The sequence below is a fragment of the Panthera uncia genome (genome assembly GCF_023721935.1).
Source record: "Panthera uncia isolate 11264 chromosome C1 unlocalized genomic scaffold, Puncia_PCG_1.0 HiC_scaffold_4, whole genome shotgun sequence".
Lineage (NCBI taxonomy): Eukaryota > Metazoa > Chordata > Mammalia > Carnivora > Felidae > Panthera > Panthera uncia.
Genome location: NW_026057585.1, coordinates 54,962,165 through 54,975,430, shown reverse-complemented (window position 1 = coordinate 54,975,430; position 13,266 = coordinate 54,962,165). Strand labels below are relative to the sequence as shown.

At 38.4% G+C, this 13,266-nt stretch overlaps 1 protein-coding gene and 1 pseudogene across 3 annotated transcripts in view; one reads left to right on the top strand and one right to left on the bottom strand.

Moving 5' to 3' along the window:
- Window positions 1–13,266, top strand: part of PATJ (PATJ crumbs cell polarity complex component) — a 364,021-nt gene that overhangs the window by 227,368 nt on the left and 123,387 nt on the right. For all 3 annotated transcript variants that reach the window (XM_049618560.1, XM_049618559.1, XM_049618561.1), the window contains one exon: window positions 11,896–11,987. In XM_049618560.1, coding sequence (XP_049474517.1) covers window positions 11,896–11,987 — 92 coding nt within the window. The remainder of the gene's footprint in view (window positions 1–11,895; window positions 11,988–13,266) is intronic.
- On the bottom strand, window positions 4,375–6,272 carry LOC125913441 (cell division cycle-associated protein 3-like; annotated as a pseudogene).

The window sequence follows — 13,266 nt, the reverse complement described above, 5'->3', positions numbered from 1 at the left end:
ATATTAATTTAGCCTAACGAATTTCTTATCTCTATTCTGGGGAACATGAAACTGCAAATCCTTTCTCAAAAATGTTTACCAAAAAAATCTCTTTAGCTATATAAGTTGCTCTCAACCAAGTTTGTGTATCAGACTCATAGGAAAGGTTTGCCTAAATAACAACCCTTCACCCCATCCTCTTAGAGGATAACCTCCAAAGGTGGAGCCTAGGTGTACTTTTAACTAGTTAGTATATAACAAATCTTATTAGGAGTCTAGATGTGAAATTTTGCTCCTGTCATAGAAGGACATAAGATGTGCCCCAGAATCCATAAAAAGCAAAGGGAAATGGTCCGTAGTACTTCCTGCCCTTCAACTTGAGTCTCTGTCTCCATACTGTCCCTTTTAAATGCCAAGAGAGGGGCGCCTGTGTGCTCAGTCGGTTAAGTGTCCGACTTCAGCTCAGGTCACGATCTCGCGGTCCGTGAGTTCAAGCCCCGCATCGGGCTCTGGGCTGATGGCTCAGAGCCCGGAGCCTGCTTCCGATTCTGTGTGTCCCTCTCTCTCTGCCCCTCCCCCGTTCATGCTCTGTCTCTCTGTGTCTCAAAAATAAATAAAAAACATTAAAAAAAAAATTTAAATGCCAAGAGAATAGGATTGACCTAACATAGGGGCTGTGACTGGAAAAATTAGGGCAGGAAAATAAGGTGATTTTTGAGCTGAAGTCTCAAAGTTTTGCACAATATTTAAATATAATTTAAAATTATTTTGACTCTAAATTTTATTTCCCATCCTTACTTACGTTTCTGGCTATGACTCAAAAGTATTAGGTTAGCAAATAGATTTTAATTCTAATTGATTCCCTAACATACTAAGTTGTCATAAAGGTGTTACTTCTTATTGCTACTTTTGTCTTTCTAACTTACAGGTTATGCTTTTTTATATGTTTTTAAAATAATATGTAATCATAAAAAATTATGGTTTAGGTAAAAGTAATAATCTTCCCTCTTTTACCTTTGTAATACTACTCCTCTAGAAGTAACCCCTGTCAACTTATCATCTTTCCTCTTGATCTCATGCACAGTCACATACATTGTGCAAACAGATTTTAAAGTTAATTAATGTACACAAACAGAATCATAATTCGCATACCTTTTTTACTGAATGATATGTCATTTATGATATATATTATTTAGATGTCAGTACAAATAATACTATAACATACTGCTGTATATGTCTTTGTGCAATTGTTTGAATATGTGGCATAGAAAATATATTATCTTTCTTCGGTGTTACACAAAATTTCTGCTCCTCTAACAGCTTGTAAAAGAAGTTGTTTCCCACCCGCCAAATCTAGCAAACACTAGATGTAATCAGACCATAGCCAACCTGCCAGAGGCAGGAGTTTTTTTTTTTTAAAGATTTTTTTGTTGTTGTTTATTTACTTTTGAGAGAGAGACAGAGTGCTAGTGGGGGAGGGGCAGAGAGAGGGAGACATAGAATCTGAAGTAGGCTCTAGGCTCTGAGCTGTCAGCACAGAGCCCGACACAGTGCTCGAACTCACGAACCGTGAGGTCATGACCCGAGCTGAAGTTGGCCGCTTAACCAACTGAGCCACCCAGGTGCCCCAGATGCAGTTTTTTAAATTGAATAAAAATTCTTTACTTATATATCATACATATACACATGAGGAAGTGACTTAGAGAATAGGACTACACTCTGGTGAGGCAGTTTTTAAAGTCGACACTTGGATTTTTATCTGCCTTCACCACTTTAGAATGAGAACTGGGTGCTGGGAAATTATTTTGGAGAGGGAGGAAGGTAGTTGGGCTATGGGTGATTAGGACGAGTCTTTAGCAAAGTAGCAGGAGTTCCATAGCATGCCACCCATTCCAGCCTCAGACCTGCTGAAAAGAGGCTCTGGGATCAGGACATGCGAGCTTGGATTCTGGTTCTGCAGGTGTCTTACCTAGAACCCTATACAAGTCCCTGAGTTTGAGTTTCAGTGTCCTTGTTACAGAAATACCGGAGCATCTGCCTTGCCGACCTGTCACGCAGAGCAGTGTGACAGTGCCAGACTGTCTATGAAATATGCTTTCAAAGCTATCAAATACACACGATCTAATCCTGACTCTATAGGCTATAGGACTGGTTCACTGACAAGATTTGTGTCAAAAAAAAAAAAAAATGTTTTTAAAAGAGAAGCTGGAGTTGGGAGGAGGGGAGTTAGGAACTTCGATGAAGTCCTTTGATGATTCACTGGGTTTGTGGCTACATCTGTGGGAGCGTCTAGGAAAATATTTTGAAGGCAAAAGAGAAAAAGTCTAAAAACAGAGGGAATTGGAGTAGAGTTCTAAGTAGATCATCATATGAAAGAAGCAAACGTTAAGCTGAGCATTACTAGTCTTGATTCGTAGCCTGTACCAATTCTTGGAAGAAGGAATTCTAGGTCAGTGGTCACCTGAGTCTGTTTGCTTCTGTGACTAACAACACCACTAATACAGGTAGGTTGTAATGCCTCAGCCTCCTAGGGAAACACGATTCCTTTGCAATATTAATGAGCTGTTAAGAGAGAGATTATACTTCTGCCTCCATTTACATATTCCTTCCTATTTTGGTCAAGTGAACCAACCTGTAGCAATTGGGGCAACTTCCACAGAAACACTGAAAATCAGAGCAGCACATAAACATATTTCTCTGCTCACTTCTTTGAAGAATATTTTTCAGAATTGTCAAGGTTTAGGATTCAAAAGAACAACCTGTTTTGGGATACCTGAGTGGCTCAGTCAGTTGAGCTTCCAACTTCAGCTCAGGTCATGATCTCACAGTTCGTGGGTTCAAGCCCCACATCGGACTCTGTGCTGGCAGTGCGGAGCCTGCTTGTGATTCTCTCTGCCTCTCCCTGACTTGCGCTCTTTCTCAAAATAAATAAGCTTTAAAAAATAAAAGAACATGCTGTTTTCTGAATACACCAAATTTAGGGAGATGTGAGCTATGTATTACTATTACTTTGCCTTTAGAAGGTGTTCCAGTTTCATTAGATTTGTTTGAGAGAAAATAAATCTCATGCTTAAGCCTTTTAAATGGCTGTATTCCTTTGGGAACATTGTACTTCACAAGAAATAGATTACAGTGAAGTTGCCTACCTCATTTCAGCACTGCATCATTAAACTGAGTCCTTAAAACCTGCTCCTTTACCCAAAGTATTAAATTATTGGAGCTTGATGTGTATTATTTTGTCTTTTTGAGAAAAAAATTAATGTGACAGTTTTCTTCAGAAATACTTTTTCATTACAGTGAAATTGTTTTCATGTGAGTTTCCATCACTTTCCCTGTTCCATCGCTAGCCTTGGTACCTCTCTCTTTCCTTCTCCCATGTGCAAACCTGAAATGGTGGTTTGGAAAGTGAGGATCATTCTTCATGGAGGCTAGTGCCCAAAATTTTTGGAAAGGGAAAGTATTCTACAAGGTCGTCTTTGAACAGGACCTGTTTACTTCTATAACACCCCTACCCCAAAAGCTATACTAAAGTACCTGTGTTTCCTAGAAACTAAGACCTGCAGTTTTTTCCCTGGCCCTGGTGCTCTTCCTGCTGCTCACTTCCCCCTGTGCCTGCTAAGTTTCTGTCTGCTCAAGACCAACCCACCCATCTTCAAGAAGAGACAGTCACTTCTTGCTTTATGCCTATATTCATTATGCCAAAGCCAGTTGCAGGTTTTTGTTTCCAAGACTGTTAACTTACTGGAGTACCAGCTGCTCGAGTGCAGGGACCATATCTGACTGAATAAAATAATTCCTATAAAGTAATTTTCAGAGGATCTGGTACCTGGAACAAAGCTGGTGCTCAATACATGATAGCTGTGGTAATGATGGCAATGAAAATTCCTCTATCCTCATCACTTACACTACGACAGTTGAATAAATGAGTAAATGGATGGATATAACATATATCTAATATACTTTTATTGGAATATTTCTTGGTCTGGCGTTTCTATTTATGAGGCCCTATTAATTGGATTTAAAATTTCACAGGATTAAAAATGAGTTACTTAGGTTAACAAGACAGGCTTTTGGACTCAAACAGATTTGGCTATAATTACTGGCTATAGATCTGTTATATTGGTTAAATTCCTTAAACTTAATATACTTCACTTTCTCCATCTGTATAATTAGATGATAATGTATTCCTCTACTGATTTGTGTAAGACTTAAGTGAAATAATGTATTTAAGATGTGTGTATATGCATGTGCCTTGTGTGTTGTAAGCATTTATTAAATGGTATTATTACAAAGTAGTAATAAAATATCAATATACAGAAACAAACTGGAAATCACCTCAAATCCCACCAATCAGAGATATCATCATTGTTGACATTTAGTATATACTCATGGAGCTTTTTTCAGACTCAGAACTTTTACATAAATGAAAATAATGTGATAGATAACGTATTTTGTCATTTACTTTTTTCACTCAGTAATTTTATCTTTTTTAAAATATTTATTTATTTTGAGAGAGAGAGAGAGCAAAAGCAGAGAAGGGGCAGAGAGAGAGAGGGAGAGAGAGAATGTCAGACTCCACACTCATTGTGGAGCTGACTCGGGACTGAATCTCATAACCGCAGGATCATGACCTGAGCCGATATCAAGAGTCAGATGTTTAACCGACTGAGCCACCCAGGTGCCCCCAATTTTATCTTCTTATGCCAGTGGATCTAGGTCTGTGCCATCCTTCTTCACTTCCTTTTAATGACACAGTTTTCCATTTATCAACGTAACGATAGAAAATATAATAAAACTTTTGTTGATGAGTGTATAGTTTTTTCATTTTTTCTCTATTATAAGTATAGCCATCATAGACATTTTGACTCCCAGATTTTTAATCTTTTTAGGATAAACTTTTAGCAGTGAAATTATTAGATTAAAAATTAACCTGTAAAAAGGCTCATCAATTATACTTACTGTTTTTTCCTACATGTGTGTTATACTCAGTAAAAGAGTTTATTAAAGGAAAAAGTTAACCTATAGATTCCAGTGTCATGAAATATAAACAATAGAGTATATTTAAAAGTAAAGTAGGGAGAAGGAGTCAGTTTTCATTATCAGGAGTTCCAGTTACCTGAACTCTAGCTCCGTGTTTTGTTTTTTTAATCACTTTCTTTAATATACAAGAAACACACGAGACACAAATAAAGGCTAAGAAAGTGCTCAGTCCTCGAGTTGGTAGTTCAGGGGGAGCTGAAGACAATGAGCCTTTCCTGTCTCCCAGGGAAAGAAGGGCTGTGAGGACACAACATCACCAGGCCCCTGGTGAACCCGGCGCTGGGGCCACACACGGCCTAGTTCTCCACCAAGTTTGGAAAGTGCTGATTTTCCTTGTCCTGGTCCTGGCCCTGCTCCCACACTCAGCCTCCGGTTTCCAGAAGTCGTCCAATTCTCAGAATGGCCCCTTCCTTTAGTGCTCTAGCATTTTCACTGAGGGGAGGAGGCCGCTTACCCTGTCGTGGTGTCAGAGTTCTGGGGGAGTTGTCATCCTGTAGGATGGTGAGGGGAGATCTCCCTAGTACCTTGCCATTTCCTTTCTGTCTATTGTGCTTAGAACCTGAAGATCAGGGAGTCTCAGGGTCTCTTAAGGGCTTGTCTGAACCCTGGCAGGCCATTGTGAGGGCTGTCCTGCTTCCTCCTTGGAGGACACCTGCTTGAGGGGAGCTCAGTCTGGCTCCAGAGTGGCATCCGGTCCTCAAGGGAAAACTGGGTGGCCAGAGGCAAGTCCAATTCAGAAGGTGAAGTTGCTGCTAGGGGCAGAACAGGCTCTGGGGGAAGATTCGATTTGGAGGCTTCTGTCTCAAAGACTTCATTCAGCTGTTTCACCAGTGGGCTTGGGGGTCTCCACTGCCAGTCTTCATAGGTGTCCGTGCAATGCCAAGGGTAGGAGAGCGGGGATCTGAGTCTTGGGCCTCATTAGGACCCTCCAACTGCTCTCCTGCTGGTAGGGTTGGCTGTAGAGAGCTCTCCATCTGGATGGGAGTGCGCAGGATGACAGCACTAGGTCCGCCACGTGGGCCAGAAGCTTGTTGTGCGGTGGAAACCAAGCCAGAATGACCGGGGAGCTCTTGGCTGAGCCCATCTCAACCAGGAGAAATAAGGTGGGGTGGGGCGGGGCCTGGACCAGGGCAAGGAGGGGACGCCAGGCCCCAATTCCTCTTTGGGATGCACAGAAGCTCCTAGCTCAGTTTCTTAATAATAATTTTTCAACTGTTCAGAATAAATCCCTCTACTTTAATAAAAGTATGGGCAAAGGTGGTGTTGTTGGGTATTATAACATGATATTCAAACCTCAGGCAAATCTGTTGCTTGAACTAAATTTTAGTTTTTTATAATTAATATCTTTAATCCCAGCTTAAGTTAATTAACTTTGACTTCCAATTTGGTAAGTTTTTTGAATAGATTTAATTGAGTTGCTCTCCAGCATAAATTTATATTCATGTTCAGTTGAACTATGGAAAATTGAGTGATATTTTTGAATAATTAATTTTAGTAAAATAAATCTCATTAAAGACCTCTTAAGTGAAAGTTTACGTAGTATAACAAAAGGATTTACATTCATTTACTTTTGCTGAATCTTGCTGTATTAACCCTAATTCTACTTCTTCTACAAACTGTAAAATAATGCAATTAAATATCCAATCTTTGATACCAAAATATAGAGAGTTTACCTCAAAAGAGTGCTTTCTGGGTTTTTTTTCCTTCTCCACTGCAGTAGCAGAAACCAATTTATGAAGGGAAATATAAATCCCATTGAAAACCCGTTATAATATGATTTCTGAGTTTTATAAAAACAGATGTTTCTTATTTAAGGCTATTGTCTTCAGTATCTAGGGCTGCTATCATTTGCCCCTGTTCTCATTGAAGTAGAAATTCAGAATTTAGGAAAAGATGAGTTAATTTACCCATGATAAAATATCAGTGTCTTTCTGGGACCGGGACCCCCTGAGCTTGAGATCGAAGTTACTGACCATGTGGAGGTCTCAGAAAGCCCTTTTTGTCAGTATTCAGAAGAGGAAGCCAAACAGATAAGAAAATCAGAATTGTAACTCAAGAGCATAGAAATCTCCTTGGGTCAGAAAGCCTTTTTCCTTTGTCTACTTTCTTTTCTTTTTGAATGCCAGGATAAATTACTATGTGTCTGAGAGAGCATAAGACTAGGAGATAAAAAGAGGTATATCACTTGAATGTATAAATTAATATTTAGAAATAGGGTCCCCAGATACTGTATTGGTGGAGACTTTTTTGATGGGAAAGAACAGAAATTAGTTCAAGGTGATTTAACCAAAAAGGGGAGAATTTATTGCAATAGTATGGGTGTCCATCCCAGAACCTGGAGATTGGGTTGCCTGGGGGCCTCAGAAAGTGATGGCTTTTCCTGCTCCTTCATCCATGTGGCAGAATATGGCCACCTCGCAGAAGCTCAGAAAAGATGTGGAGGATCGTTACGAGTGTCACTCAACATGCATAAACTGGACTGTCCCAGAAGTAGGATATATGGTTATCCTTGAATGGAAGAGTTATAGATCTCAGCTATTAAGATAATAAAAAGATAATTTAGGTGTAATGCGAACACTAAATCAGAACTTAGGACAGTTCTTCCCACCAGTAAGAATAATAACAAAAATAAGGACATATCTAAATAATTTATTACTCATTTTCTATGTCATTGAGTCACCTTCAAAAGGAGAAACTTTGAGAAAGGCACTTCTCTACCCCCTCAGTTTACTGGAAGTAAATAGGAAATGATAATATTTTTTCTAACTTCTTGATAATCTGAATGATCACTCATATTCTAAAAGAATGGGAGCAGTATTTGCCCCAAAATGAAATATTTTAATTGTCTTCCTTTGGCATGAGTCAGAAAAAATTAAAATGGTGATCAATCTATACAGTATCTGTACAATGAAAAAAAGGGTAGTAAGTATATAATATTGTTCAAGTTGCAGTTTGCTTGCACGAAGAGAAGTACAGTCTTAGGGGACTCCACATTGCATTTCGGACTTGAAAAGCCTAGCAGTCGACTCTCAGGCATTTCCTCTATACATTGTGGTAAGATGCTTTGATTCCGACTTCTGTATCTCAAAGCTCTAGGACCTACGATGGTAGGTCACCACATCCTCCTGTTCCCACTCAGAGTTTATTTAACAGACATCTTTATAAAGATGACTTTCAAAATCATCTGATTTTTATGTGCACCATACAGATGTGACCTCTAGGTGTGCTTTAGGATTATCATCATCTGATGAAAGTACATAATACCCCAGTTGCCCTGAGATTTAAATGAGATGGTGTGCCTAAAGAGCTTAGGATAATGTTTGGTACAGACTAAGCACTTGATAAATGATAGCTGTTATTAATTAGAATTGACCGGAAAGACTTCCAGGAGGTATAGAGTGCTTTCTTTTTTGCCTGTGCTATACTTAGAAGATGCCCTACATCTGTTGTTTAAAGAATAGTGCCCTCAGAGAACAGCAGCTTCTCAGAAATAGAATAAGTGACAGTCTAAAGTTAATTGTGCATAAAATGCATCATATTCTTTCTAATTACTTACTGAATTTTCTCTGGCGTGTGTTTCCTTTAGTGATGAAGAAATACAAAAACTGCTTATGCAGTTGGAAGCTGTATGTGCCTTTCATTTAAATAGTGAAATTGTTGTATATTAAATAAGATCCAAGAAAACACAAAAGAGCCCTTCCTGTCTTAGAACTCACAGGCTACTAACGTATTTCTGAAGTCAGAAGAGAGACTTTGTCTTAGATTTTTAAAGCCAGAGATCTGCATTTTCCTTTTTGACATAATCCTGTTAAATCAGGTTTCACTCTGTGTTGAGTTTCTTATTCTGTTCGTGGTCTTGCACTGCAGAACCGAGTTTCTCCAGAGGCCTCCGAACACTGGCAGGAGCAGCTACCATAACAATAAATAGCACAGTTGTTGGCACTGGAAAAAACATCCACAGCAAGCAAGCTGTTCCGCCTTTCTACAGCCAGAGCCTCTGAATATTCACAAACAGCACCATGAAGACATAACTGTAGATTTACTCTTAGATAAATTAAAATTAATGACCTGCTTTCTTCATTTGGGCTGTAATTTTTCCCTCTTAGAATAATAGTACCATACATTTTATCCTATCAAAATGGAAGATCACAGCTAAAAAGCAGGCATCTCCATAAAGATGAAACAGCTCAATTTTCTGTATGTTCAAGCTTTTGCTAATAAAAAAGATTTTAAAAAGAAAAAAAAAATCCCTTTAAAGACTGGAGCCCACCTCAGAGAAAGCATAGTAGCAGTTGATTAATGAAAGAACCATTTGCATTCAGGGCTCTGCAATTTTGTATGTCTCGCCGAGCACCGCTATGTGCAGGCTACGCGTGGCGGGCTGGCAAACACCAAGTGGAGGACATGGTTCTTGCCCTCAACAAGTTGAGCCCAGTTCAGTAAATGCCAGGTGCCTGCACTGATGCTTACCACCTGACAAGGATTGGCTTGACCGTGTCAGGTGAGGCGTAAGGGCGACAAGAGAACATTTTTAAATGTAGTGCCACAGGATTCAAAGACAGGAAGATTTGATAGGTCTGCTTTCTGAAAGCAGAGGCCAGACACGGTGGGGAAGACATTCACAAATAATTACCTGAATGCCAGACTTTGAGTCACGCATATTCCACATGTCATCTCATTTTTCAGTTGTGATTTAAAAGATCCTTATTTGTTGTTCATTGTAAATGGAAGAGATTGAGAAATACGGTTTGCAAAAAAAAGCGATCATGGCAGACATACTATTTTGTAACCAGGTTAGTACAGTTGGACATTTCCTATGTCATTATTCTTTTTCACATGACTCTATCATTACATGACTTAACCATTTTTTCCCCCTTATAATGAGTTAGGTAGTACAATGTAAATATAAGAAAATAAAACTATGAAAACATTAGGAGAAAACCTATAATTTAAACAGTGGGCACTTCAATACACACACACACACACATACACACACACACATACATATACATTTTTTTAGAACAGCAAAATTGAGAGGAAGGTACAGAGATTTCCCATATGTCCCTTTTAGACTACCAACATCCCTCTCCAGAGTGGTACATGTGTTATTGTTGATGTACCTGCATTGACACATCATCATCTCCCAGTCCATAGTTTACATTGGGGTTCACTCTTGGTGGTGTACATTCTGTAGGATTGGACAAATGTATAATGGTATGTGTCCATCATTATAGTATCATACAGAGGATGGACACATTTTTAAATACATGTTATTAAAACAGATAAAAACCTTAACAGAAAAGATGAGTAATTTTTAACACCCCCAAAATAATTTTTGGTATTAAGATTATTATAAATGAAGTCGGTTAAGAGTCCAGCTCTTGATTTCAGCTCAGGTCATGATCTCACAGTTCATGTGCTGATAACGCAGAGCCTGCTTGGGGTTCTCTCTCTCTCTCTCTCTCTCTCTCTCTCTCTCTCTTTCTCTCTTTCTCTCTTTCTCTCTTTCTCTCTCTCTCTCTCTCTCTCTCTGCCCCTCCCCTCTCACTTGCATGTGTGCTCTCTCAAAATAAATAAGTAAACATTAAAAAAAGATGATTATAAATAAAATTTAAAGGCATTATCTCATGTAATTCTCACAACAGTTTTATGAAGCAGGTGCTTAAATTCCTTTTAAAGAAAAGGAAACTGAGGCACAGAGAAATAGTGTGGAGATCAGTGGGTTTCTGGGAGGTTATCTTGGTGAAGAATAAAAGCTGATAGAATGAGGGACATAGTGAGAAGGTAGTTCCAGTTTAGTCTCTGCAACAGACTTTGATGTACATCCCCACGTTACCACTTCAAGATGATGGATGAGCTTCATTTCAGACAGCTCTCTCCTCTGTTCATTTCCATACACTTTCTCATTATAACTGCTATGACAAAAACCTTTTCCAGGTATGTCTTCGAACACAAAATTTCAGAGACCTCAAGGACAGACCAATGCTAATTACAAAAAACTGAAATCCCTATTTTCTATTCCTTATATAGTATATTGTACTGTCTCTTAAATAGACAGTTTCAAGGCCTCCGTTAAATTGGGACAGTATAGATCATTAACTAGTTATTAAAGAGACAAGAGGAGAAAAGCCAAAACTGTGTGAGCTATTATCAATTGGATGAAATAAAAGATTGATTACGACTATCATCATAGTTTATCACTGGAAAAATCTGGAGTAAAAAAATTTAGAATGTCAATGTTTTTAGAGCATATTTAGGCGAACTCAATCAAGTTGAAATTCCACCATATCTTGGATAAGAGCAGATGGCTCATTGATTGTGTATAGTAAAATGTTTCCATGCGATTGATCTAACATTTGATTTAAAATGGGGATAGAATATTTACCTCCTCTGGAGTAACAAAATTTATGCTATGTAATAACCTTGACACATTTACAGAGTCGTGTTTAATGGGCCCTCCAGAGGTCTGGTGAATACCACAGTTTAGTCTGTTTTCTACATTTTTTAGAAATCTGGAAAGGCTGTAGGAAATATATCTGTCATAAAGTTTTTACATTTAGCTCAACTACTGCTCTCTTGAAGTTTAGCAAAAGGTTCAAGGACTATATGTGCTTTATTAACTGCATTCAAAACTGAATTTAAGAGATTTTAATAGCTATTTGGAATTAGTATTTTAATCCATACTACAAACAATATTAAGATTTTTTAGCATTAAAGAGCCCTACATGGATCCACTTAAAAATGAATGGACTTCATTGTTTAATTCCAAGTATATACACATATATTTGTATAAATGTATAAATATATACATGTATATTTTTATACAAACCAAACATATTGCATTTTTACAAGTGCATTTTATTTTTTCCCCATTAGATAAACAATCAGATCCTGTATGGAAGAAGCCACCAAAATGCATCTGCCATTATTAAAACTGCCCCATCAAAAGTCAAGCTGGTTTTCATCAGGTAAGATACGCACACACACGCATACATCTGGCTTTCTAAAATTAATATCTCTTAAAAAATAAAATCTAAGATTTCTTCTGGAGGTGTTATTATTTTCTAAGACTATATTTTATCTTTGGTTTGTCTAACAAAATCACCATATCCTAAAAATAGATTTTCCTTTTTTAACTGTTACTTTAAGGAACATTTGGATTGTTTCAATTATGAGGCTTTCTTGTTATTTACATTTCATATGATAGAACTGGTAGTTGAGGCTAGTATTTGTATTTTGGTTTTTAAATTTTCTTCCTTTCCTGGAGCTGGTTATCCTCTCTATAAATATAATAGAGTCTTCTAACTTCCCTTCCTCCTGTCACCATCATGTGGTACATTTGCTGACTCATTAATGTCTTCATCAAAGAATAGGCAGGAAAACAGAACCCAGAAACATTTTAGGAGCTTCATATTAAGAGTGCTGGTGTGGGGTGACTGGGTAGCTCTCAGTTAAGCCTCCAACTCTTGATATTGACTCAGGTCATAATCTCACATTTTATGAGATCGAGTCCTACATCGGGCTCTGTGCTGACAGCATGGAGCCTGCTTGGGGCGCGCGCTCGCTCTCTCTCTCTCTCTCTCTCTCTCTCTCTCTCTCTCTCTGCCCCACCCACACTCATGCTCTCACTGTCTCTCTTTTTGAACTTAAAAAATGTATATATCAAATGCTGGTGAGAAATCCCGAGGGGAGCAGATGTGAACTCTGCTGTCTAGAATCATGTGGTGTGTTTGGGGTTCCACATTTTCCCATACCCTGCGTACTACCTGACTGAGTCCTTTTGGCATAAATAAGTCAGAATTGGGAATTCTCGTTGGTGGTATTTACTGTTGCCTTATCAGCAATGGAATGTTTGATTCCTTTTATTGGATCAGAATGACTGATAAATCAGAATTATCATTCAGTGATGCAGCTAACCCTGTATGTTAACTGTCACTCTGTTTCTTTTCCTTCTGGGCCTCAGGTATCCTCTATAAAATGGGAATAATAAAGCACCTACCTCATTCACTGTGACATGTCAAAAATCTAAAATGTTGAACACTTTCTCGCGTAAAGACTGAAAGAGTGTTAAATGGCATTCTATGACATTGATGATCATTATTCCTCTTCCTACTATTACTAGTTATTTGTCAGTAAGAGCTATGCATTCCTAGGGACCACTGGGATTAAAGGGTAGTTTTATTCCCAGATATGGACACTAATGTAGGTGATTGAAATATTCCTTCCCATGCCATCACTTCAGCCTCA